The 26,684-nt window shown below is 38.6% G+C and overlaps 1 protein-coding gene across 2 annotated transcripts; it reads left to right on the top strand.

Annotated features, from left to right (window-relative positions):
• Nucleotides 1-1,627: 1,627 nt before the first annotated feature.
• Nucleotides 1,628-26,684, top strand: aqr (aquarius intron-binding spliceosomal factor). 2 transcript variants are annotated; one of them, XM_065267315.1, is made up of 35 exons: nt 1,628-1,987; nt 2,079-2,135; nt 2,607-2,647; nt 2,746-2,781; nt 4,554-4,674; nt 4,854-4,994; nt 5,395-5,463; nt 5,691-5,791; nt 5,876-5,952; nt 6,878-6,942; nt 7,295-7,411; nt 7,517-7,630; nt 7,709-7,812; nt 7,906-8,008; nt 8,395-8,515; nt 8,595-8,736; nt 8,842-9,020; nt 10,089-10,256; nt 10,339-10,508; nt 10,633-10,874; nt 11,064-11,204; nt 11,464-11,533; nt 14,139-14,249; nt 14,342-14,451; nt 15,399-15,534; nt 16,701-16,910; nt 17,544-17,681; nt 18,332-18,403; nt 18,558-18,745; nt 20,337-20,508; nt 21,191-21,361; nt 24,015-24,100; nt 24,306-24,471; nt 25,586-25,699; nt 26,331-26,684. In XM_065267315.1, the coding sequence occupies exons 1-35, from the start codon at nt 1,895-1,897 to the stop codon at nt 26,568-26,570; spliced, it is 4,386 nt and encodes a 1,461-aa protein (XP_065123387.1). In that variant the 5' UTR covers nt 1,628-1,894; the 3' UTR covers nt 26,571-26,684. The 2 variants fall into 2 exon arrangements, with proteins under 2 accessions (XP_065123387.1, XP_065123386.1); XM_065267314.1 differs by having other exon boundaries at nt 26,328-26,684.

The raw sequence follows: 26,684 nt of genomic DNA, 5'->3' as shown, positions 1-26,684 counted from the left end.
ATATAAATATAAATTCCAATTTCATATATATATTTCATTTATATATAATATTACCTTTCATGTACTTTAAGTTTCTACCTTTTTTCTCATTACTGTAATTCCGTAAATTACTACAGACAACTGAAGCAAACTGCTAATTTTCATTTACCCTAAAAAATTATGATGTTCTAAAAAAAATATTGTGATAAATCAATAAATAAATCATTCTTTAAAGAAAACATTACTTGGTGTGACATCACTGAAATTGTTAAAACTGTAAAGATATAAAGTTAGTATTTTGTGTATTGGTGTTTGATGTTAGTGTTTTTCCTCTCAGTGTGTTGTGAGTGACAGTGTGTGTTATCTCAGTGAGGGTTGTGTTTAGTGTTTGGCTGCACGGAGCTGTTTTGAGCCATATGTTAAGAGTTGTGCTCAGGTGACTTTTGGTAGTGCAGACTGTAGTTAGAGTTTTGCACATGTAGCTCCAGTTGTGCCCACTGTCGTTTAGCAATCGAAAAAAACTGTAAAGGGTAACATCTTGAACCAAGTAGTTATATAGTCATTAAAATCACCCCCATTCCACTCTTATTTTATTTATTTATGGTTATAAACCAAACTAATTTCCATGCAATTTGTTTCCCAATATGTCCAAAACATTATGTATTGCAGTGTGCAGTCTATAACACCTCTGTAAAATGATGTGATAAATGTTTTGATAGGCTGCTAAGGCTGCAAGCGATTGGCGATCTCCAATCCCAAGAGTTAAAGAGTCTGCAGCATCTGCACTTGTGTAGCAGCCAGGCTGCTTTGTAATACAGCTTTTCGTGTGAACTCAGTGATGCTGTCCAGTACATGCTGTGCTCGTATGAAATATGAAATATGCAGCCAGACCCCAAGCGCAGACAGACCACCTGCATGCCTGGAATGTAATGAGCTACAGATCAGATGTCACACAACACATGCACACATAAAACCCACTTACAATAGATACACAAACACATGCACAGCGAACAATTTAATTGAGACTTACTACATTTATGTTTATAGTGATGACATCAAATTTGTAAAAAAAAAAAAAACGTCAGCACAAATGAGACAATAGTACAATAGTAAGGAGCTATATTAGTTGAGTTCGTGTTGAGGTCTCTGTGTGGAAGAAGTGTATGTGTCCTAAAACTATGGAAAATCAATTATTGTGACTTAAAGCATGTTTCTGTGATAAAAGAAAATTTGTGGTGTGTTTTAGATTTATTTTACCCATTTATCAGAGGAAGCCACCTCCTGTGATACATGTGTATAAATAGCCCAGGTAGTTTCACAGCAGCTGTCTGTTGTAGAACATAAACTGGTAAATTGTAAGTCATAAGTTGAAGACAACAGCGGCATCTTGTGGTCATTATTTATTATTACGTTTTAAATGTGTGTTTGTACTTTGATACGGTCACTGTAATGTTAAAATAATAAACAAAATCGTTTAATTTAATGTTCACCCATTATCTGTAATAATATTGTGTGCTTGATTGTGTTTTGACCTATAAACGTTTTAAAGATGCTTTTGGTCTGGTCTCTTTATTTCCTGTTTCATTATATCGAGACTTTTATTTTGAAGGGAGCACAATCCGCAACCGGAAGCAGTCATCAGCCGCGACTTTTGTTTGCACATGTTAGCAGGCGGTTTAGTTACGTACTCTTGACGTTTCACTTACAAACAAAGTTGGTTTTGGTCGTAAATATTGATTAAGTTTATAAATTATCGTGAACCTAAAAACAGTTTTTCGTTGCTTTTAGCACGAACAGAATAATGTTGATTTGAATGCTTTTTATTAGCATTCGGTGTATAGAAGCGTTTAGCGGAGCAGCTACTCGCAGATTTATTTTATTTGATTGATCATTTAATGTTTGTATGTTGTTGTAAATGATCTCTGATCGAAACATGGAGAAGGACTCGAGGGTGATGAAGACATCTGCGCCGTCAGTGTCACAGATTAACGCTGAATATGTCACTCAGGTGAGCAGTGTTTACCTCAGAAAGAGTGTCGTTTATGATCACAAGCACTTTATTTTTATGCTAAACGAGCTTGTTTGTGTTCTCTCTGAAGCTCTCAAATAAATATTGGGCTCCTCACGTGAAGAATAAACTCCCATTTGATGCTCAGGTAAGACCTCTCTGTTTATTTGCAGTAATACACAGTTTAAAAGTAATAAAACAGTAATAAAAGTTTTGTTTAAATCATGTGTGTACTGTGTATAATAATTATATATATATATATATATATATATGTATATATATATATGTGCATGTGTGTATTTATATAATAAATACATAAATATTATACACAGTATATATGTATACTATATATTATATATATATATATATATATATATATATATATATATATATATATATATATAACAACAATAATATAAAATAGCTTTTATATAAATTATATAAAGTATTTTTTAATAAAAATTATACATGAATGTGTGTGTATTTATATATGCATAACTATTATACACAGTACACACACAAATATGATGCAAACAAAAACTTTTATTCTGTAAACGATTAGTCACGATTAAACTGTCATTGTTTTTCTTTATGAACCTTAAATGTTTTATATTTACAGATTATTGAGGACATTTATCAGAATGAGATTCTTAAATCCAAGTAAGTCTTCATCAGTTAGGATTAAAGTCAGTCTGTTGTTTATCTTTCTTTGCATATCAAAATAAATAATTTATATATCTGTGTTCATCTTGTTTCAGATTTGCCATCAGAAAAATTATGTTGCTGGAATTCAGGTTGGTAGTGAATAGGGCTGTGACGATAACCGCGTCACCGCAACACCGCAGTAATGAGATGCCAACCGCGGTGCTGAGTTCATCATCGTCATCACCGCACTTTTTTATATTTTCTTTATTTTGCTGGTGAAAGTTACAGAAGTCATATGGTGTATGATATGAACTATACACAAAAGTCATTGTTAATCATAATTTACTGTCTTCCATCCTGTGTTCAAGGGTTCTAGAGAAAAAACTGCTTTCCGCACAAGGGGGAGGGACGGTGCATTAAACATCTATAGGGGTTTATTATGTGCGCATGTCTTATAATTGTTATTTAATTACTTAGTTTCAGTACTTAAATACACACAAGTAGCCAACTGTGACGGGCGCAATCTTCTTAAACATGAAGCCATTAATTTAAGCGCGTCATGCCCAGGTGCTCTGATATTTATTGCATGCCATGGAACTGTACCAACTCACTCACTGCGCGAATAACAAAATCTCAAGTGCAAGGAAATCTCACAGCCACGCGCATTACATTATTCAGGTGCAAGAAGGTCACCGGGCAGCACGAAATGCGCATTGGTACTGATAATAATAGCATAATTATTTAAAACTATAATGGTCAAACATGCCAACTATAGTTATGAAGGCTAGCGCGGTCGGCTGGAGACCTATATGTCTGACTATCGTAGCGAGGAAATGCCACTATCTAAAATCACATCTTGTGATGATTAACTATCATGTGGCGTTTGTCGGACTTGGGAGCACCAAACATACCTTTAGTAAAGCATAAAACTTCAGCCCAGCAATGACAGTTGGAAATCTCCAAGACTTTTGCGAGAGGAGCAAAGTACCAGAGTGACATCAGTCAGGCAGGTGAGGGCTTACTGACCGCGTGACCCGTTAATGCTGTAAACTAATTTCTCCAGCTCGGGATCAAAAAAGTTTTATTATCTTCTTGATTATGTAAATGGACAGCAGTAATTTAGAGCATTGATTGGAGTATCCATAAGTTTTGCGCAGTTATTTACGGGATGATGCAATACGTTATTTCGTTTCGTATCTGCTTTGAAAAATTCTAATGAAACATATTAACTATAGTAACATGAAATAGTATTTATTTTCGTTTCTTTTGAGTTTAATATGAATTATGGAACAGTTTTTGTCATTGTTTGTAACCCATTTTATTGTGCAATAAATTATTTAACGTTCAACCCGTTGCGTTTGGAGGAGTGCGTTATATCCACGGAGTGTTACCCGAAAAACACTCTAAAAATGTTTAAAGAAATTGGAATCAAGGTTTTGCTTACAAGAAACAATGTTAAGCTCGGCATGTTCTTTCTAGTTTTTTTCAGGTTGCTATTGTATGAAATGTATTGTACAAAATGGGTTATAAACGATGACAAAAAATTATATAATTATTATATATATTATATATAAAAATATATATGTATTGCTATATATATATATATATATATTATACCTATGGAAATAAATATTATTTTATGTTGTTATTGCTAATATAATTTGTTGTTTAAATAATAAATAAGAAGACGTTTCCGATGCTTTGCGGGGGTGGGGGGTTGTGCTTTTGGGCTTTGGGGGTTACTGTTGTGCGGTTAACCGCATAACCGCATGATTTTTTTTATGCTTCACCGCGGTGAGAAAATATCCTAACCGTCACAGCCCTAGTAGTGAACTATACGTTTTTGTTATTATGTGATATATATTCAGTATTTATGTAGTATGTTGTTGTGACCGTATTGTGTTGTTTGTTTGTTTGACAGTCAGTATCTTGAGAACTATCTGTGGGTGAACTACACACCTGAATCATCCACTAACAGCTACCTGATGTCAATCTGCTGTATTGTGAATGAGAAGTATCGTGAAAACGTTCCAGCTTGGGAGGTTTGTGTTAAATGTTGATAAATGAATGGATGACTGAATTAGTAAATATTGGTTTAAAAGGTTTAGAAATATAAAGTGAATTCAGTGAATGAGCAGATCTGTAATTGACATTAGATGTGAAGGTTTGTGCAGATCTTTTGTAAAGTTGTACTGATGTCGTGTTGTTCGTCCCTGTTCAGGTTTTTAAGAAAGCACCCGATCACTTTCCAGAGTTCTTCAAGCGTATAATGGAGGCGTGTCTGTCGGGCGAGCAGTTCGGTCTCTCCCTGAAAGAACAAACTGTGCTTCTGCTTTTCCTCGATCACTGCTTCAACAGTCTGGTTAGTTTATAGGATTTTAATTTTTTTCTGATTAACTAAACTAGTTTAGTCTTATAGCACTAGTAAATACACAATTAACTGAAATAAACAATTGTATTGGCATAAACAAAGGTTAATAAATGTTTAGAAAACTATATTGTTCATTATTAGTTTATGTTAGCTAATACATCTATTAATGTCAACAAAATCTTTATCATTGTAAAGTGTTTTTTTTTTTTGCTGCCGATATTCACTTAAATCCAGTAGTCCTGTCTGTAATCCTGTTTTGTGATTTGATCAGATTGTGTCACATTGTGTCCCAAATACGTTTCAGCATTTTAGCCCATATGTATTTATTAAGCTATGTTTGCTTTATTTGAAGATAATTTAATGAGCGTGTGTGTTTTGTTTATCATGACAGGAAGTGGATCTGATTCGTGAGCAGGTGCAGAAACTGGTGTCACTGCCCATGTGGATGTGTCTACTGCAGGTGAATTTAAATGCGTGACACACATTTTACATCTATATGTGAAGTTTGAAGCATACATCATACATCTATATGTGAAGTCTAGTGTGTGTGTTTAATTAACCTTTCCTGAAATTAATTAAACAATTATTTTGAAGCAACATATAACTCTCTTGACGCAGGTCTAAATGTCTATACTCTCTTGTGGCTGATATTTTAGACTTTTAACACTTGATTTTGTCATTATTCAGACAAGATTGCAACAGGAATTGAAAAAAGTCCCAAAACTGCAAAAATTTTGGAACCTCATCAAAAAGAATTATGAGAAGATGGACCCCAAGGAAAAGGAACAGTAAGAGATCTCAGATCATACAGATTAAATGAATCCTGTTATTATCATATATTGGTCAACAAACTTTTCTTTGGCTTAATACAGGGCTAGAATGGAGCGGACCTTTCTTGCTTCTCTCATAAAGAAATTTCTTATGGTTCTGATGTCCATTCCAGCCACAGGTAAACACTTATCTTTATAGCAGGTTACATTATGTAGTACTTCACGCAGTCATTATATTATATCATTTATGTCCTATGAGTTTTCAGGTTTTCTCATAACAATAATTCTAAAGAGGTTTATTTCAGAGTAATACCTGGTTGTTACAAGAGTACTTGAATTATTTTATTAGCTGTGCTTTATTATCTGTTATTATCATTAACAGAAACTAGTCATTTATCTTTACAGTACACATATTAACAAAATGTGTCAAAAAAAATCATCATATATTTTGCCCCATTAAAATGCCTGTGTGAAATCGATTCTGAATCGCAAGGCTGCAATTCTGTGTTTCATGCACAGCTTGTGCATGTACTTTATTATCATGAAAATACCTAAAACGATCTGAAGAACAGCGATATAAATATTCATGGAATAGCGTTTGTAATGATACTTCTGTGGCACAAAGAGAGTTTCTGCACAAGGGATGTGCCAGAATTTCACCATAATTCATTAAAATTCATTAATTGAGAGAATGCGCATTTGCATGATTAATCATAACAGCCCCTAATACTTTGTATTGACATTATATTGGTGACGGTGTTGTTCTTCAGATAATAGCATTGAAGAAATCCATTGTGCTGTGTTTTTATATGGGGCCGATTTCTGTTACCCATAAAGCCTCAGTATCCATGCCACTGCCTCAGGCTGTGACATCACTTCTCCTCCTGTGATATGACCCAGCTTCAGAACAGCTGATGGTTGCCCACAGGCACCTGTGCCCACATGCCCCCTTACCCGCCTGTTCATGCAGAATGCCAGCACACCCTGTTCATAAGACCAGCATGATGCTGTCGCTGTCTCTCATTCCTCTCCTGCTGTCTGTCTGAAGTGTCTGTGTTGTTATCACTGTGTGTAATGTGTGTTGTGTGTGTTTCTACCCCTCAGATTCAGTCTCTATGGAGAAAGTTCATTACTGTGAGAGATTCATTGAGTTTATGATTGACCTGGAGGTAAGATGAATCACGGATGCATATTGTCATAAATAAAATGTATGCATAAAAATCCGGATTTTTTTCTGTAAAAAATGCTAAATTAATCTTTAAATAAATAAGACTTGAGAGGTACAATGAAATGCAGTCCTGTTGCAAAATGAAGAAGCTACAGATGTTATCGATATGGCAATGCACACATCTGCATTAGTCACATTATCGCAGATTTTTTTCTATGCATTTGCCAGTGTTTGACTATACACGAGTGGTTTCAAACAGAAAAAGAAATGACAGATTTGTTAACATTTCACCTCGTGAGAGACATGGTGGCGACAATTAATGAACATTTTTATTTGTATCTTGGTTTGTTCAGGCTTTGCTTCCGACCCGTCGCTGGTTTAACACCGTACTGGACGATTCTCATCTGGTGGTTAACTGTCAGCTGTCTCACCTCACACAGAGAGAGAAGGAGGGTCATCTCTTCTGTCAGGTATCTGAACTGGGGCAAAAACACCTGTGATATTGCTGGGATTCACCTCTTTATAACTTGAACATTTGATGGTTTATTTGTGAATGTTGGTGATTTTTGTTGCAGCTGTTGGACATGTTGAAGTTTTACACTGGCTTTGAGATCAGTGATCAGGCAGGAACGGCTCTCACACAGAAGGAGATGACCAATCTTCACTACGACAAAATCACTTCTCTACAGGTAACCCGTCTCACCGTTTCACACCTGAATGTGATAATCAACGTGTACTCGAGTTATATTGTGTCTTTATTTGTCCAGAGAGCAGCATTTGCTCATTTCCCCGAGCTGAACGACTTTGCGCTATCTAGTGTGGCAGCCGTGGACACGCGTGAATCTCTTATCAGACAGTTTGGTCATCTCAGGTAAGAGATGTCAGATGTTATGAGAGATGTTGTGTGTTTTATTACAGAAGTGATTAAGTGTTTATTTTAAAGCAAGATATTGTGTTTTTGCAGTCCCAATACCCTCCACCGGGTGTCAGCATATCTGTGTCTCCTACCTGAACTGCCTGACGCAGAGGATACGACCTATGATAAAGAGTTCCTGCTGGAGCTGCTGGTATGTACATCAGTAAATGTGTCCAAAAACTCGTGAGCTGCCTACATAGGCAACATTTTAAGTGAACACATCATAGGTTTCAAACAGTAGATGGTAAGAAAAACATCACACATGTATTCTTTAGACGTAAGGCAACCGTTAATGCGTTTTTGTTTTTGATGCATGATGCGTTTCATGATTGTATGTCCCTTTATAAAATGTCGTTGAGGTTTGACCTGCTCCATTTCGCTGTGATGTATGTAACCTTCATCTCAGCCATCTGCTGTGTTCGAAGGGTAAATGGATGTAGCACAGTTTATGTCCAGTGAGCAGATGATTAAGTGGTTAGTTATGGAGGTAGGGAGCTTCATACAACCGTTTCTCACGTATTTCTCATTTACGTTCAGGTGTCTCGCCATGAGAGGAGGATCTCTCAGATCGAGCAGCTCAACCAAATGCCTCTGTATCCCACTGAGAAGATCATCTGGGATGAGAACATCGTTCCCACTGAGTATTATTCAGGAGAAGGTTTGTCACACAGCTGTTGCGTGCATGTTTAATAAATGAAGTGTAAGTCAGTGTCGTGTAACTGTCTTTATATCTGTAGGTTGTCTGGCTCTCCCAAAGCTGAACCTGCAGTTCCTCACCCTTCATGATTACCTTTTAAGAAACTTCAACCTCTTTCGTCTGGAGTCCACCTATGAAATCCGTCAGGACATCGAGGATGTTGTCATGCGAATGAAGCCATGGTTAGTTTTCAGTATCTTTAAAACACACAGTAGTTTTATGATTTGGTTCGTGTGAAGGTCCAGTGGTCATCAGGCGTTGATTTTGAGCTGATGTTTATCTCACAGGCAGTCTGAGTATGGAGGGGTGGTGTTCGGCGGCTGGGCCAGAATGGCACAAACCATTACTACCTTTTCTATTGTGGAGGTGGCAAAGCCTAACATCGGAGAAAACTGGCCCGCCCGTGTGCGTGCAGACGTCACCCTTAGCCTCAATGTTCGGGATCACATCAAAAATGAGTGGGAAGGTATGAATCTCTCTTTCTTTCTTTCTTTCTTCCTTCCTTCCTTTCTTTCTTTCTTTCTTTCTTACAAAAACTATTTTTCTTATGTTTCCTTTTTGATAAATAATATAAAATTATATTAAAATGTCTTTCTTTCTTTCAAAAACCAAAATTTTTCTTCCTCAGTTTTCTTTTTTATAAATAATATAAAATAATAATAATAATAAAATCTCTCTTTCTATCCTTCTTTCTTTCTTACAAAAAATCTTCTTACATTTTCTTTTTTATAAATAATATAAAATAATAATTATAAAATATCTTTCACTCTTATACAAAAAAATTCTTCTTACATTTTCGTTTTTTAATTAATAAAATAATATAAAATAAAAACTTTCTTACAAAAAAATTTCTTCTTACGTTTCCTCTTTTTAATAAATAATATAAAATAATCTCTCTTTCTTTCTTAAAAAATCTTACATTTCTTTTTGATAAATAATATAAAATAACAGTAAAATGTCTTTCTTTCTTACCAAACATTTTCTTTTTACATTTCCATTTTATTAATAGTATAAAATAAAAATAAAATCGTTTCACTCTTACAAAAATGTTCTTCTTACATCTCATTTTTTTTTATAAATAAAATAATATAAAATAAAATAAAAATTCTTAAAAAACATACATTTTTTTCTTACATTTTCTTTTTTATAAATAATAATAAAAATAATATAAAATAAAAATCTCTTTTTTTTCTTAAAAAACATAAATTTTCTTCTTACATTAAAAAAAATAATAATAAAAATAATAAAATATATTTTTCTCTTACAAAAAATTTCATATTACATTTCTTTTTTCATAAACAATTTGAAATAATAATAAAATCTCTCTTTCTTTCTTACAAAAACATAATTTTTCTTCTTACATTTTCTTTTTTATAAATAATATAATATAAAATAAAAAACGTTTTTTATTATAAAAAAACATAAACTTTCTTCATAAATTTCCTTTTTCATAAATAATATAAAATAATAAGAATAAAATCTGTTGTATTTTTTTATCTGGATCATATCTCTTCACACTATCTTTCCATTACAGGTTTACGCAAACACGACGTGTGCTTTTTGATAACGGTGCGGCCCAACCTGCCGTATGGTACACGCTTTGATCGCCGGCAGCCGTTTGTGGATCAGGCTGGTGTTGTATACGTGAGAGGCTGTGAAGTTCAGGGCATGCTGGATGATAAGGGTCGAGTCATAGAGGAAGGTAAGAGCTCATGTCAGTTCACACGGCCATCCTTATTACATTCATAGATGAATTCCATAAATGCTTTTTATGCTTTTTTAAGGTCCTGATCCGAAGCCTAAGCTGAGAGGTGACACCAGAACGTTCCGGGTGTGGCTCGACCCAAACCAATACCAGCAGGACATGACCAACTGCATCCAAAATAAAGAAGACGACCCTTACGAGACCTTCAATATCATTATGAGACGCAAACCTAAAGAAAATAACTTTAAGGTCAGAAGGCGTTTCACCACAACCAGTATTGTTCCCAATATGTTCAGATTCTTAGCAAGCAGTTCAGTAAATGAAAAAGTATGTCACCTAAAACAGCAGAAATTAACCTGACCTTTGCATTCAGGCTGTGCTGGAGACCATTCGTAACCTCATGAACACAGAGTGTGTGGTACCCGACTGGCTTCATGACATCATACTGGGTTATGGAGATCCTGGAAGTGCCCATTACTCAAAGATGCCCAATCAGATTTCCTCTCTGGACTTCAATGACACCTTCCTGTCCATCGATCACCTGAAGTCCTGCTTCCCCAATCACACGGTGAAGGTCACAGAGGAGGACCCTGCTCGACAGGTCCCGCCTTTCAGGTCAGGGATCCTCAGTAATAGCTTTAAATTCATACAGCACAGTCATAAAACAGAAGTACTGGTACAAGACCCTAAAGTGTTGCCCACCTAGACAGCATTTTAGCATTGTTAACCAAACCAGTGATGACAAAGATGTGTATACTGCAGTGTGTATTGGATGAGGTTGAAACTGTGTTTTTTGCTCTCCAGAATTCGGTTCCCTGTGCAGAAAAGTGAAAAGGGTAAAAAGCGAAGGGCAACTGAGGAAGAGGATGAGGAAGATCGCACACTGGTGGTGGAGCCACATGTCATTCCTAACAGGGGACCCTATCCTTATAACCAACCCAAACGGTACGAGATGGGTCTTTAACACCACTCGCAGCTCGGCTGGAAATTGTAAAATATGTGCATGAGTCCTTATATGACCTTAAATATATTCTGATTGACAAATGATTTTTGTCTTTTACTCCCATGGTGTTGTTTTAAAGCTGTACCAAGCGTTCTTTATTGAAGGGGCAATTTTTTTTATGTAAAGCTAACCACAGATGCCAAAAGATATATTATACATCATCTGTTGTACGGATATTGACATTTCTTTCTACCTTGACAGGAACACCATTCATTTTACACCAACCCAAATTGAAGCCATTCGTGCAGGGATGCAGCCAGGTCTTACTATGGTAAGAGAAGTTTACTTACTACCATCTGAATTTATACCACCTCACGTGATATTTCACAAAGAGAAAGTTATGATGTGCGCACACCAAAAATGAAGTGAATATTGGCCTAGATCTCTCGCGGGATTTTTAGTGAACATTGGCCAAGATCGCTTGCGGGATTATTAGAGAATATTGGCCTAGATCGCTCGCGGGATTATTAGTGAACATTGGCCTAGATCTCTTGCGGGATTATTAGAGAATATTGGCCTAGATCGCTCGCGGGATTATTAGTGAACATTGGCCTAGAACGCTCCCGGAATTATTAGTGAACATTGGCCTAGATCGCTCGTCGGATTATTAGTGAACATTGGCCTAGATCGCTCACGGGATTATTAGTGAACATTGGCCTAGAACGCTCCCGGAATTATTAGTGAACATTGGCCTAGATCGCTCGTCGGATTATTAGTGAACATTGGCCTAGATCCCTCGTCGGATTATTAGTGAACATTGGCCTATATCCCTCGTCGGATTATTAGTGAACATTGGCCTATATCCCTCGTCGGATTATTAGTGAACATTGGCCTATATCGCTCGCGGGATTATTAGTGAACATTGGCCTAGATCCCTCGTCGGATTATTAGTGAACATTGGCCTATATCGCTCGCGGGATTATTAGTGAACATTGGCCTAGAACGCTCCCGGAATTATTAGTGAACATTGGCCTAGATCGCTCGTCGGATTATTAGTGAACATTGGCCTAGATCGCTCACGGGATTATTAGTGAACATTGGCCTAGAACGCTCGCGGAATTATTAGTGAACATTGGCCTAAATCACTCGCGGGATTATTAGTGAACATTGGCCTAGATCCCTCGTCGGATTATTAGTGAACATTGGCCTAGATCGCTCGCGGGATTATTAGTGAACATTGGCCTAGAACGCTCGCGGAATTATTAGTGAACATTGGCCTAGATCGCTCGCGGGATTATTAGTGAACATTGGCCTAGATCTCTCGCGGGATTTTTAGTGAACATTGGCCTAGATCGCTTGCGGGATTATTAGAGAATATTGGCCTAGATCGCTCGCGGGATTATTAGTGAACATTGGCCTAGATCTCTCGCGGGATTTTTAGTGAACATTGGCCAAGATCGCTTGCGGGATTATTAGAGAATATTGGCCTAGATCGCTCGCGGGATTATTAGTGAACATTGGCCAAGATCGCTTGCGGGATTATTAGTGAACATTGGCCTATATCGCTCGCGGGATTATTAGTGAACATTGGCCAAGATCGCTCGCGGGATTATTAGTGAACATTGGCCAAGATCGCTTGCGGGATTATTAGTGAATATTGGCCTAGATCGCTCGCGGGATTATTAGTGAACATTGGCCTAGAATGCTCGCGGGATTATTAGTGAGCATCGCTCGCGGGATTATTAGTGAACATTGGCCTAGAATGCTCGCGCAATTATTAGTGAACATTGGCCTAGATCGCTCGTCGGATTATTAGTGAACATTGGCCTAGATTGCTCGCGGGATTATTAATGAACATCGCTTGCGGGATTATTAGTGAACATTGGCCTAGATCGCTCACGGGATTATTAGTGAACATTGGCCTAGATTGCTTGCGGGATTATTAGTGAACATTGGCACTAATAATTAGTGAACATTGGCCTAGATTGCTCGCGGGATTATTAGTGAACATTGGCCAAGATCGCTCGCGGGATTATTAGTGAACATTGGCCAAAATCGCTCGCGGGATTATTAGTGAACATTGGCCAAGATCGCTCGCGGGATTATTAGTGAACATTGGCCAAGATCGCTCGCGGGATTATTAGTGAACATTGGCCAAAATCGCTCGCGGGATTATTAGTGAACATTGGCCAAGATCGCTCGCGGGATTATTAGTGAACATTGGCCTAGATCGCTCGCGGGATTATTAGTGAGCATCGCTCGCGGGATTATTAGTGAACATTGGCCTAGATCGCTCGCGGGATTATTAGTGAACATTGGCCTAGATTGCTCGCAGGATTATTAGTGAACATTGGCCTAGATCGCTCCCGGGATTATTAGTGAACATTGGCCTAGATCGCTCGTGGGGTTATTTGTATTTTGTGTCACTCACACAAATAAAAACTTGCGATGAGGAGTGTTTTCGAGTACAGCGACATTATTTTTTTTGCAATTTTTTTTCAGATCAAACCAGTTCATAGTTATGTAAAACTTGTAGCTAAATTCAAGTATTAACAGATGCATTATGCATATTTTTATCACTTTCAAGGCTTTTTTTCTTTTTATTGTCACTGTATGAATAAGAAGTTGTTTCATAAACATTGGGGTGCCCAATTACAGCTAAAATACTGCTCTCCTTTTACTGATTCAACCGGACGTTTGAACCGGACTTTCCTGATTGGCTTGTATAACAATACATTTTTCAACTTGTGCAGAAGGCATTTAAGGCAAATACCGTGCATTCACTGCAATCACCCAATTAGGATTGGGTAACGCTAGAACTTTTTAACTGTCTATTGCTAATTAGTAGTGAATTGATATTAGACAAGGTTTTAAGTGATGCCGTAAAGCAGTCTACAGGAAATCTGATTCTTATTGTCTCATTGTCTCATTTTCAGGTGGTTGGTCCTCCAGGAACAGGAAAAACAGACGTTGCTGTTCAGATTATTTCAAACCTGTATCACAACTTTCCCGAACAGAGGACCCTGATCGTCACGCACTCAAATCAGGTACAACATCATCGTCTGCTTCAGGAGTTCAAAATTGACATCATCAAAATATGAGCCTTTAAATGTCTGAAACATGTTTTTGTGTCATCCAGGCTCTGAACCAGCTGTTTGAGAAGATCATGGCACTGGACATTGATGAACGTCATCTTCTGCGTCTGGGTCACGGAGAAGAGGAACTCGAAACGGAGAAAGATTTCAGCAGGTTAGAGAATAAAATAAGCTTGCAAAGACGCAGATAAATATATAAATCCCCACTTCTAGTTATGGTTTTGTTGGAAAAATGCTGTGGGTTTTTATTTCTGAACGGGCCCATATGTGGGATTGTGGGACATTTATTAAGTTGGCACGCGTGATTTTGGTTGGAGAGATATAGAAAAGGTGACATAATTTCCGGTGAGTGAACATGGGGACCATCGAAGCTGACGTTTTGATGCATCGTGATGTTTTTTGCATTGCATTGTGGGAATTTTTAGGGAACGAATGTTCCAGTGCACTGAAAGGATTTTGCGATTATGACAGCCCTTAAAATGTCCGACTCCCTGACTTCTGAACAAGGGATCTGCTTGAGACGCAGCTATACATACTTGCACAACTCTGATAACCAACTATATCCATTGTTCCCATAATGCTGTGTTCTTTGGGAAGCTAAACAAACTTACATTTCTCTCACAAACAAAAACACTTCTTTTGGTGATGTTGATTTTGTGTAAGCTCTTGGTTGGTCTTTTCATGCACTATTCCTGGAGATGTGCCCATATAAGGACTGTATTAGTAGTTGAAAAAAACTTTCTGAAACTTTGACGAAGGGCATTCGGCCCAGAAATATTAGTAGATATTTCAGCTTGTAGCTTTTATGTAAGAAAAGCTCATTGCTTAACCTCAGAGTTTGTGTTAGAGCTGACTTAAAAGGTTCGGATATTATCACTTAAAATCACATTTTCTTTGACTGTAGTGTTGTATTGTGGGGTCATATGCGCCTGCAGTTTCATTTAATGAGCTGTGGGACCGTACAGAGCGCTGGAATGATCAGATGAATCTGACAGCTCTTACTGCGCTCATTGGAGGGCTTTGAGAAAGGACACTCGGTTCTGGTACAAGAACAGACTGCTGTGTACTCTTCAGTAATGAATCTCTTCTGCTCTCCGCCAGGTACGGACGAGTAAACTATGTGCTCTCTCGTCGCCTGGAGCTCCTACAGGAGGTGGCTCGTCTACAGGAGAGTTTAGATGTTCCTGGAGATGTCTCCTACACCTGTGAGACTGCTGGACACTTCTACCTTTATCAGGTACTGCTCGTGATCACAGCCCTGTCTCAAACTCTCAGGCTATCTACGGTCCATCCAGTGACTAATGGATATACACACAAAAACAGCAAGTGCTGACCAAAACCACCCTTTCCCAGCTTTGCAGATTTTTTTTAATCAGTCCTTTAAGGTTTTGTTATCAGGTAGTGGTGGACCGGATCGCATCGTCCCACGGTTCAGCTCGCATGCGATTTGCAGATTAATAAGCAAAAATAAATAGGGAAGGTTTATCATTTGCATGTGTTTCAAAGACTGGTCCAGCTCCAATCAGACGCCCTCCGTCTGTGTGTGTGCATGCACGCATTTAAGTGCACTATGTAGTGCATACACATATAGACGCGTTTCAAAAAGCAATACATAATCTTTCTGTTCTTGACAAGACACATACAAACAAAATAATCTCAACATACTACCATGGACATAAACCATTTGTTTACAACTTAAGTGTACCAGGTCTGTGCTTATCTTAAAGAGACAGTAACCTCAATTAACCTGCTTAAGTCTGTGTCATTAATGTTAATCAAACAACTAAGACAAAGAGAAAATCACTTCTGTAGCTCAAAAAAATTTATTTTTAATTTATACAATAAAGATTATTTTTATTATTCATTTGATTTGATTTCTGTACCTAATTCTAATTTTAGACCTTACTTCATGTGCAACTTTGTTCTTTTTTATAAATGTTTGTATTTCTTTATTTGTTATTAGATTTTCCCCAACCCTTTATTTGCTGATCCGAAAAATTTGTGCTTCAAAAATCGTAATGTGATCCAAAGCTTGAGTTTTGTGATCCGTCACACCCCTATTATCAAGGAAACGGCAGATTTGTCTTTAGAGGTTTATTGACATTAAATCTTTGAAAGATAAAATCACAACTTTATATTCTGGCGTTTACTTATTGATAGAAATTTGGACACAAAGTCTGTTCGTGTTTCATAAACAGTTCATTCAGTCTGCTCTGTTCAGAGACCTTTTTGACTTTATCATGCAATTAAAATCTACTTTACTTTCATCTACAGCATGGCAAGAGGTTAATCTAATTTCTTTAAGGCGATTTCCAGAGAAACTTTAGTGGTGACTTTCTTTCACAAGCTCAACTATTCAACCTTATTATCCAAAAATGAGTCTCCCTAATCTCTCTGTGTCAGGTGATGTCCCGCTGGGAAGAATACATGAGTAAAGTGAAGGCGAAGCCCGGGCGAGACGTGCAGACGGAGGACGTGGCGGCACATTTCCCATTCAAGAAGTACTTTGCCAACGCCCCCCAGCCCGTATTTAAAGGCCAGTCGTACCAGGAGGACATGGACATTGCTGAGGGTTGTTATCGACACATCCGCAAGATCTTCACCCAGCTGGAGGTGAGACATAAAGGGTGCTGCGGTAAAAAGGATTCGTTTTTACATCTAGAAATCATTCTCGATATCTTTTCTAGTGTGAACTTCTGTAACAAAGATAATAGTAAGGTAACAGGTTCTGGTTGTTTATTAAAGTGTGTATTCATCCAGCTTTAGTTTTGCAGCTGTCTGTTTGGCGTCCACTGTCTCTCAACCAACTGCTGAGGGTTAAAAAATGTCCTCATCAATATTGAATGTTTTTGATGAGATTAATATTGATGCAGTTGCACATTAAATATTCATTTCCCAGTGAAGACAGTATCTTCAGTATACACTATCTGATGAAGAAACACATACATGTGCATCAGAAGATAAGAGGAGCTCATTTCTAACATATGAAGACACATCAGATCTTTGGGGATCAGATTTTTTTATAAAAGTGGAATATTCCTTTAATTAATTGTCTACTTTGCTGATTCAATAAGCTTTGTTTGAGAAAAGGACAGAAATATTTATTCCCCTACTTCTCCATCTTGTTTCATTACGCGAGTAAAATCTCTCCATAAGTCACTGTGGGTGTGAATGTCACAGGTCTGTATGGTTTTCGAGGTGAAGATTCGTAAATGCATCATCTTTATCGATGTGTCTGATCTGTAGGAGTTCAGGGCGTTTGAGCTGTTACGCAGCGGGCTGGACAGATCCAAATATCTGCTGGTGAAAGAGGCCAAAATCATCGCCATGACCTGCACGCACGCTGCTCTCAAACGTCATGATCTGGTGGAGCTTGGCTTTAAGGTATCATCATTTCACCAAGTGTGATAGTGATTCACAAACCTGTTGTGCCTTTAAGCTACGACCTGTAACCTTTGCATCTCTATCGCATAATATATAGTAGCTAAATAAATAAATCTATATATTTTTATCAGCATAATATTAGTTGTTTTTAAACAATTATTGTATTTATTGTTGATAGTCAGTTTTTATGAAAGGTTTTACTGGATGGACATGTGGATACATGTGTGCACGTGCGCCACATTCGGCTCTAGTGTGTGTATTATGGTTAAAACAAATGTTTTGTGGAGATTTACTGCATTTGTATCAGCTATTATAGCAACCACTAACTGTAAAAAATGCCTTTCTGGATTTCAAAATAAACATTAACAAGCCAGTCAAAATGGCACACTCGTGTCCCTCGCAATACGTCTATCATTAGTTGTAGTGGCTCACCGGAAGTTTTACACAAAAGAGCTTGGCGGCGCCCGCAGTTACCTCAAAAATAAGGTGGATAAAACTGCTAGTGTATTTAGTACAAAACAAACCATTGCATGTCGTTCAAGGACTTCTCTGGACACTATAGTGTGAATCATTGTTTGAACTGATTTTAATGAAATGAACTCAAACTAAAGTTAGCCGCTTTAATAATAACCTACTTGATCTTTCTTCAGTATGATAATATTCTGATGGAGGAAGCAGCTCAGATCCTGGAGATTGAGACCTTCATTCCTCTACTGCTGCAGGTATCTCTCTCGCTCGCTCTCTCTCGCTCTCTTTCTCTGAAAAACCAGAATCCTCTTCTCAATTCATTAAGCACTGAGGAATGTTAATGAAATCTATGAATGCTTACCAAAGCCTGCACTCAATTACCCATAATAATGTGTGTGTGTTACACAGAACCCAGAGGACGGCTACAGTCGACTCAAACGCTGGATTATGATTGGTGATCACCATCAATTGCCGCCCGTCATTAAAAACATGGCCTTTCAGAAATACTCCAATATGGAGCAGTCACTTTTCACACGCTTTGTGCGTCTGGGTATACCCACTGTTGACCTGGACGCTCAGGGCCGAGCACGGGCCAGGTCAGTACATTTAGAAACACTGTTCTTACACTTTTACTCTGGTTTTTCCAAACAAAGGTTGCATCTACACCTTGAATAATGTTTTGGGATTCAATCCGGTTCAATCTGAGAGTGATCTGGTCTGATTAAGGGGATAAAATGTTTTGGATATGATTATATCAGGCATTTCTTATAGTGCTCCTGTATATCTCAGTAATAGAGCATTGCGTAGGGCTGCACGATAAATCGCATGTGATCGTAATGCGCATCTCCTCAATTAAGCCGGTTTCTTGATTAGTAATAAATCTTCATCAGTTGCTTTCAGATGGAGCGGTATTTACTCCACAGAGCCATAATTCACTGACAAGAGGGGAAATATTGCATTCATAATCACAGGCGATTCATCCACGATTATGAATGCGATATTTCCCCTCTTGTCAATGAACTACGGCTCTGTAGTAAATGCCCAACCCAAATGCCGCTCCATTTGAAAGCTGCTGATGGAGGTTTATTACTAATCAAGCAACCGGCTTTACTAACGAGATGCGCGTGACGATCGCATGTGATTAATCGTGCAGCCATAGCATTGCGTTTTTAACCCAAGGATTAAAAAAATGTAACTTTAGATGAAACCTTGTGCCAAATGCATAAATGTAAATGTCTTGCCACAGACAGACGTGAGTTCAATCTTACAAATCCTCTCAAAAATACACTGCCTAGCTGAAAGTTTTTGCCAGTTGAAACATTAATCCCTGCAAAAATAATTTGATAGTTTCTAATTAAAAACAACTTGTAAAGTATATTTTACTCTAAAACATTTTGGCATTTATCAAATTGTTACACTGTTTTCATAGTTTAGGACCCACCTCAATACAAAATAATGATACATTTAATTAAATACTAGTAAAGGTTTTTTTTTTACTTGTTACATTACTTACACATTAGTATTTGTAAGATTGTCTTCACTATGTTCCAAACCACACATTATTTGTAATCCTGGACCAAAAACCATAAGTCGTATGGGTATATAAAGCCAAAAATACATTGGATGGGTCAAAATCTTTTATGCAAAAATCATTAGTATATTATGTATAGATCATTTAGCATAAAATTTCCTACAGTAAATCTAACAAACTTTGTTTTTTTCAATGGGTGCAGCAAAATCACAACCATCATTAAACTGGCACTTTTTAGGGATTTCCCATTCAAATTAGTTTTTATGTAAACTTTACTATTTCCCCATTCAGTCCACAACATCATTACAGCAGTAAGCTTGTAGAGAAAAGCTGAAATAAACCTTTTCATTAGTAATATGTGTTGCAAAGGACTTCATTTGGACTTTGAACTTTAAATGCGATTTGTTTCAATATTTTGTTTTTTGCATCCTTGGATTCCAGATTTTCAAATAGTTGTATCTGCCAAATTTTGTCCTATCCTTACAAACCATACATCAATGGAAAGCTGATTTATTTAGAATGATCTATAAATCTCAATTTAAAACATTTACCCTTGCGACTTGTTTTGTGGTCCAGGGTCACATTTGTTTTTATAGTATTCTTGTTTTATACAGTGTTATAACTGTGTCTGATTTTGTCTCCTGTATCTCTGACAGTTTGTGTAACCTGTACAACTGGCGTTATAAGCAACTGGGAAATCTTCCTCATGTTCAGCTCCAGCCAGAATTCCAGACTCCAAACCCCGGATTCACCTACGACTTCCAGCTTATTAATGTGGAGGACTTTAACGGTGTGGGAGAATCAGAACCCAACCCCTACTTTTATCAGGTGACTGCTCGTGTCTCTGTGGTCTTATTTGTATCTTAATGTCTACATAAGGGTTAATGAGACTTGACTACTTGATTGTGATTGGTTGGCAAACCCCAGCAGAAACATCTGCATTTTTTTGTAAGTGATGATGACCATGCAGCATGCAGTGTGGGAGTCCCACGAGTCCAGCTGTGTGCTCTCGATACTGTTAATGTGAACCTGGAGGGATTTGTCCGCCTTGCGGTCTCCATGGCGACGCAGGCGGCCCACGCTCACACCCGTGCAGCTCTAATTGGGCGTATGAATGAGCCTCTCGCAGGGCAATAGGACAGACGGTGTTTGTTCAATAAGCGCTCACTGTGGTTGAATAAACATTCTCATTAATAGCTAGTACACTTATTAGTGTCCAGCCGCAAGCCACAGCCGTGTCAGCGGGGGTTTGTTAGTTAAAGTTAATGTTCTCTTCAGAGATGTTCCAGCTCGTAGACACAGAATGGATTTAGGTTCACTGAGACTAATAATGCAGCAGTTTTTAAAATCTGAAATAAAAGTGATCAGGGTTACACAACTGTATTCACCTGTTGTCAAAAGTTTATTTTAATACAACCCTGGTCAAGTTTACACTGAGATAATCTGAATATGTGGTTGTTTTATTAAGTTGATGTTAAATGTTTATTTCTTGCTCATTTTCTGTGTGTAGAATCTGGCTGAAGCCGAGTACGCGGTGGCTCTGTATATGTACATGCGTTTGCTGGGATATCCTGCCGAGCGCATCAGTATACTCACCACCTACAACGGACAGAAGCATCTCATCCGTGATGTCATCAACCAGAGATGTGCCAACAACTCCTTCTTTAGGCAGCCCAATAAAGTAAGACCAGCTAAGTTTTACATGTGATACTAATCTGCTTTTACCCCTGTAGTAAACAATGCTGTTAGATGCTAATGCGTGTGTATCAGGTGAGTGGATGAGTGTGTTTTTTTGGGTAAATGTATGTCTAGTGAGTGAGTGAGTGAGACGGGTGAGCATGCATTTGTGAGCGTGCATGTGTGTTGGGTGAGCCTGCATGTTTGTCGGGCGAGCGTGCATATGCGTGTCGGGTGAGCGTGCATGCGCGTCGGGTAAGCAGAACCTGGGGAAAAGCAGAATGGGTGAGTGACTGAGTGAGACGGCTGAGCATGCATTTGTGAGCATGCATGTGTGTCGGGTGAGCTTGAATGTTTGTCGGGTGAGCGTGCATGCGCGTCGGGTGAGTAGAACCTGGGGAAAAGCAGAATGGGTGAGTGACTGAGTGAGACGGGTGAGCATGCAAGTGTGAGCGTGCATGTGTGTCGGGTGAACATGCATGTGCGTCTGGTGAGCGTGCATGCGTGTCGGGTGAGCGTGCATGTGTGAGTCGAGTGCATGTGTGTCGGGTGCGCATGCATCAGGTGAGTGTGTCAGTGAGTGCATCGGGGGGTTGTGTGTGTGTGTGTGTGTTGGGTGAGTTAGCAGAAGTAAGGACGCTGATCTCCTCATTGTACCCGAGTTTCTTCTGTTCAGCAGCATTCAGTCTTTTGCGTGGTCTGCAGCTGTGGTCAGACTGAACTCTGCTGCTCTTCAGAATCACTGATTAAAGACTGTAAATCCCTGCTATCATGACAAAGCTTTTGGTCAAAGCTTTGCTAACAGTGTTTCAGAATTGCTAAAATGAAGCAAATTTCAGCTCAAGCAGAGATCGTCAGTTCTTTAATTACAGACTGCCAAAGATATTGACTTCTTTCTAAACAGACATCTTCCCTATTAGCATTTAAAACTAGAATAAAGAACTTCACTCTTTGTGTCTGGGAGAAATATGAAGATATTTAAATATAGTTTTTTGTTCCATAGACGAATAAGGGTCAGCTGTGTTCCTTTAAGATGTAATGAAAACCATTTTATACAAACTAATTTGAAATAATGTCCTTTTCTCAAAATACCAAGTAAGAGAGTCTGATTCCATGCTGTGTAATTGTGGAAGATCAGACTCATTTGTATGTAGGGGGGTTTGCAGACTCTAACATGATGATCTGAGTAAAGATGAGATCACAAAGCACACATTTCACTGCAGAATTAGGCCACTCGGACTTGAGTATGCACATCATGTATTAAACAGAGCGACCGCACGTGACCAACTGTACTCTCTGAGACCCGCTGATAAATTTCACATTGCAGATCATCAGCTGAGAGGCAGCAGTTCAGTAACTGAACCTGGGAAAAAGCAGAATGACACACCAGAAACTATTAGGAAATACAAAATAAAATGCAGAAAATGATGGCCTGCTGTTGATTTTCTGTGAAATAATGTAAAGTAATGCATGCTGACCCTTTGTGACCATTATAGCACTGTGCCCATGTCACCACATCAAACCTATTAACATAATGTTATCACATAATAACATACAACTCTAGCTAGATATCCTTGATAAAGTTAAATCTGTTTTAATATAATTCATGATGATGTCTGTATTAGAGCTGTAATCGGGCCTTAAAAGTTAGGCCCGAAATGTCCGGAGCCCGACAGAATGCAGCCCGAACCCGAACGTACATTTAGATTGACAGCTTTTTAAAAGCCCGAACCCGTTTACAGCCCGACATTATTTAAATGTGCGCACACACACAGCTTTTGTCAAGAATGAGAAATTTACACAGGTTTTAACATTATTTATTCATGACTAATAATCTACACGCCACTTGGAAGTTGAAACAAAGAAATAAAATAAGTCATCTGTAACATTGTAAGATCTCATTCTTAATAGGCTTATGCAATACACTATAAATATGCCAATAAAATTATTATTTCTTAACGAATTAAATTAAGATAATACATTCTGAATTAAGATGGGTATTTGGCAATAACGAAATTAAGAGGCAGGCTCCGCGGGATTTGCGTCGGCACTTCTCTCCATTACTGCCAACATTAGTCTATATCCTCTGTCTAAATTATGTAAGACTCGATTCATATTTAGTTATACATTGAAAAACGTACTCACCAAGATTAGGCTACATGTTTTTGATGAGGAAAATCATTAAATCCATTGTAAATGAATTCAGCGCGATCCTGCGCTACTGATTTGAACTTGACCGCTCATTTACCTCACAAAGCCGGAGCGGAAGCCCGAGCCCGCCCCGAGCCCGTGTAAAATGTTAGAAATGAAGCCCGAACCCGCCCGAGCCCGTCGGGTCCCGACGGGTCCCGTCGGGTTCGGGCAAAGATCTTCAGCTCTAGTCTGTATTGTCTAATGCAGGGTTCCTCAAATCTTTTAGCATCAGTTTAGCATCAACCCTAATCAAACACATCTACCTTTGATTTTCTAGTGATCTAAAAGACATTGATTAGCTTGCTCAGGTGTGTTTGATCAAGGTTGGAGCTAAACTCGGATTTGAGGAACCCTGGTCTAATTTGTCACCAATAAATAAACAGTCAGGGGGAGTCATTGAAGGACATGCACTGAGATTGAGAGCAACTGTTCTTCCTTAAAAATAACCTCTTGATGTTCTGTAGGTGACCACAGTGGACAGATTCCAGGGTCAACAGAACGACTACATCATCCTCTCTCTGGTCCGAACTAAAGCTGTAGGACACTTGAGGTGAGTCACTCATTCTGTATCACTTCTGTATCTGTAGGTTTTCTGTTTGCAGCAGATGAGCCTTATAACCAATCACAGGCATGTTCAGTTAAAATGACTGTGTGTAGGCTTAGCTAACTACATCCGGTTTTATTAAGTAAGCATTTACCCAGTTTAATTAAAGTTTAACCCATTTTCTCATTTATTTCTCAATCTTTTCTTGCAGAGATGTGAGGCGTTTGGTTGTGGCCATGTCTCGTGCAAGGCTCGGCCTCTATATTTTTGCTCGAGTGTCTTTGTTCCAGAACTGCTATGAGCTGACGCCTGCCTTCAATCAGCTGACCGCACGACCACTGCAGCTGCACATCCGCCCGCATGAGTACTACACATCTGTGAGTATATAGCACAAGTACCACGGCTTAAGTGCAAGTATTGCACGCATAACACGCCTCGAGTGCGATTATTGCACGAGTACCACGCCTCGAGTGCAAGTGTTGCACGCGTAACACACCTCGAGTGCGATTATTGCACGAGTACCACGCCTCGAGTGCGAGTATTGCACGCATAACACGCCTCGAGTGCGATTATTGCACGAGTACCACGCCTTGAGTGCAAGTATTGCACGAGTACCACGCCTCGAGTGCAAGTATTGCACGCGTAACACGCCTCGAGCGCGAGTATTAAACAAGTACCACTCCTAGAGCGCGAGTATTAAACAAGTACCACTCCTCGAGTGCGAGTATTGCACGAGTACCACATCTCAAGTATTGCACAAGTACCACGCCTCGAGTGCGAGTATTGCACAAGTACCACGCCTCGAGTGCGAGTATTACACGAGTACCACGTCTCAAGCGAGACTATTACACGAGTACCACGTCTCAAGCGTCAGTATTACACGAGTACCACGCCTCAAGCGTGAGTATTACACGAGTACCACGCCTCAAGCGTCAGTATTACACGAGTACCACGCCTCAAGCGCGAGTATTACACGAGTACCACGCCTCAAGCGCGAGTATTACACGAGTACCACGCCTCAAGCGCGAGTATTACACGAGTACCACGCCTCAAGCGCGACTATTACATAGTACCACGTCTCAAGCGTGAGTATTACACGAGTACCATGCCTCAAGCGCGACTATTACACGAGTACCACGTCTCAAGCGTGAGTATTACACGAGTACCATGCCTCAAGCACGAGTATTACACGAGTAACACGCCTCAAGTACGACTATTACACGAGTACCACATGTCTTTGAGTATAGCATGACAACAGTATGTTGTTTCAACTGATTTAAATGTCTTGCAAAAACAGACATTTACAGAAATATTGTGGTAGTTTTGTTAATTTCTGTCAGTAGTTTTTTCTCTGTCATTCCCAGGCAGCTGTGTGTAAGCTGGCACCGTTTTAAATTACAGTCTTGTGACTGAACAGAAGAGAATTTGTGTCCTAGAAAAATGTGCTGATCTCTCTCTCTCTCCTCCCTCCTCTGGCTCTCTGTCTTCTAGATGGAGCAGCGCTCCGCTCAACCCGATCAGGTGGTCAAGGACATGCCGGAGATGGCTAACCTTGTGTACAACATGTATATGCACATGATTCAGAGCACACAGCAGAACAGACAAGTGAGTGTGCTCATATTTACACCCGTATTTCTGACTAACCATATACCTGACTAACCTGATTTAACATATTCTCTCTCTAATATATGATCAGCCCATTAACCACAATAAACACAATAAAGTGTTTATAAATTCTTTAATTAATGGCAAATGTAAATGGGCCAAATAAAAAATCCACGTATGTTTTTTGTAAATGTGTATTGCTAGAGAATGTATAAATAACATTATTCATAGTTTTGAGATCTATTCAGATCATTTTTGTAACATGGTTGCAAACCTCATAATGTCAAATGACTAGAAACCATAAAGAAACAGCTGTCGGTGGTAAATTTGCTACACTGTACTACATCACAATTTCACAATTATTTAAGCTCATCGTCTGAAATATAAAGTCGTTTCAGAGGTGTGGACAGTTATTACATTCTAATGAAATTTGATGAGGACAAAGATTTAATCCTTTCTCACTTTGTCATAACATGTACCACTGAGTTTATCAGTGTGTATTTAAGAGTAAACAGGGTCAGTTTTAATTTATTTTTCCATCCTGAAGAGCAGCATTCAAGATACAAAACTTAACCTACTAACTACTGTCTGGAATGATGTTTGACTTTGTTATGGTTCCTCTATCCAGCAGAATCTTCTGGATCCTCCGTGTCAGGTACCGGAGTCCCAGGAGAAAATGGAGGTTGATGATGGACATCCTGAGACTGAGAGTGAGCAACAGCGAGATGCTGAGGAAGACCAAGCTCAGACCGATCTGAAGCCAGATCAGACTGAAGAAGAAGAAGAGCAGAGAGAAGATCACGCTAAAATGCCCGAGCATCCGGGTAGAGACAGTGACAGCGGTGACAGCGATGAAGAGGAAGAACCTTAGACTCGCTGTTTTCTCTTTTTTTTTTTTATTACTGTTCACTAAACATTGGGGGTCTGAATTGCTAATTTACTTTTTGTAAGAAGACTTTTATAATAAAATTGAATTAAACCTTCA

The sequence above is a fragment of the Paramisgurnus dabryanus genome, chromosome 17 (assembly GCF_030506205.2).
Source record: "Paramisgurnus dabryanus chromosome 17, PD_genome_1.1, whole genome shotgun sequence".
In the NCBI taxonomy this organism is placed as follows: domain Eukaryota; kingdom Metazoa; phylum Chordata; class Actinopteri; order Cypriniformes; family Cobitidae; genus Paramisgurnus; species Paramisgurnus dabryanus.
Note: the sequence above shows the minus strand (reverse complement) of the source record. Positions and strands in the feature narration are given on the sequence as shown.

Bases quoted from the DNA above. Each gene is read 5' to 3' on its own strand.
- aqr (XM_065267314.1), top strand. From the start codon at position 1,895: ATGATCTCTGATCGAAACATGGAGAAGGACTCGAGGGTGATGAAGACA. The intron at 5,953-6,877 runs GTAAACACTTAT...TCTACCCCTCAG, and splicing joins GATGTCCATTCCAGCCACAG to ATTCAGTCTCTATGGAGAAA. The intron at 8,737-8,841 runs GTTAGTTTTCAG...TTTATCTCACAG, and splicing joins GTCATGCGAATGAAGCCATG to GCAGTCTGAGTATGGAGGGG.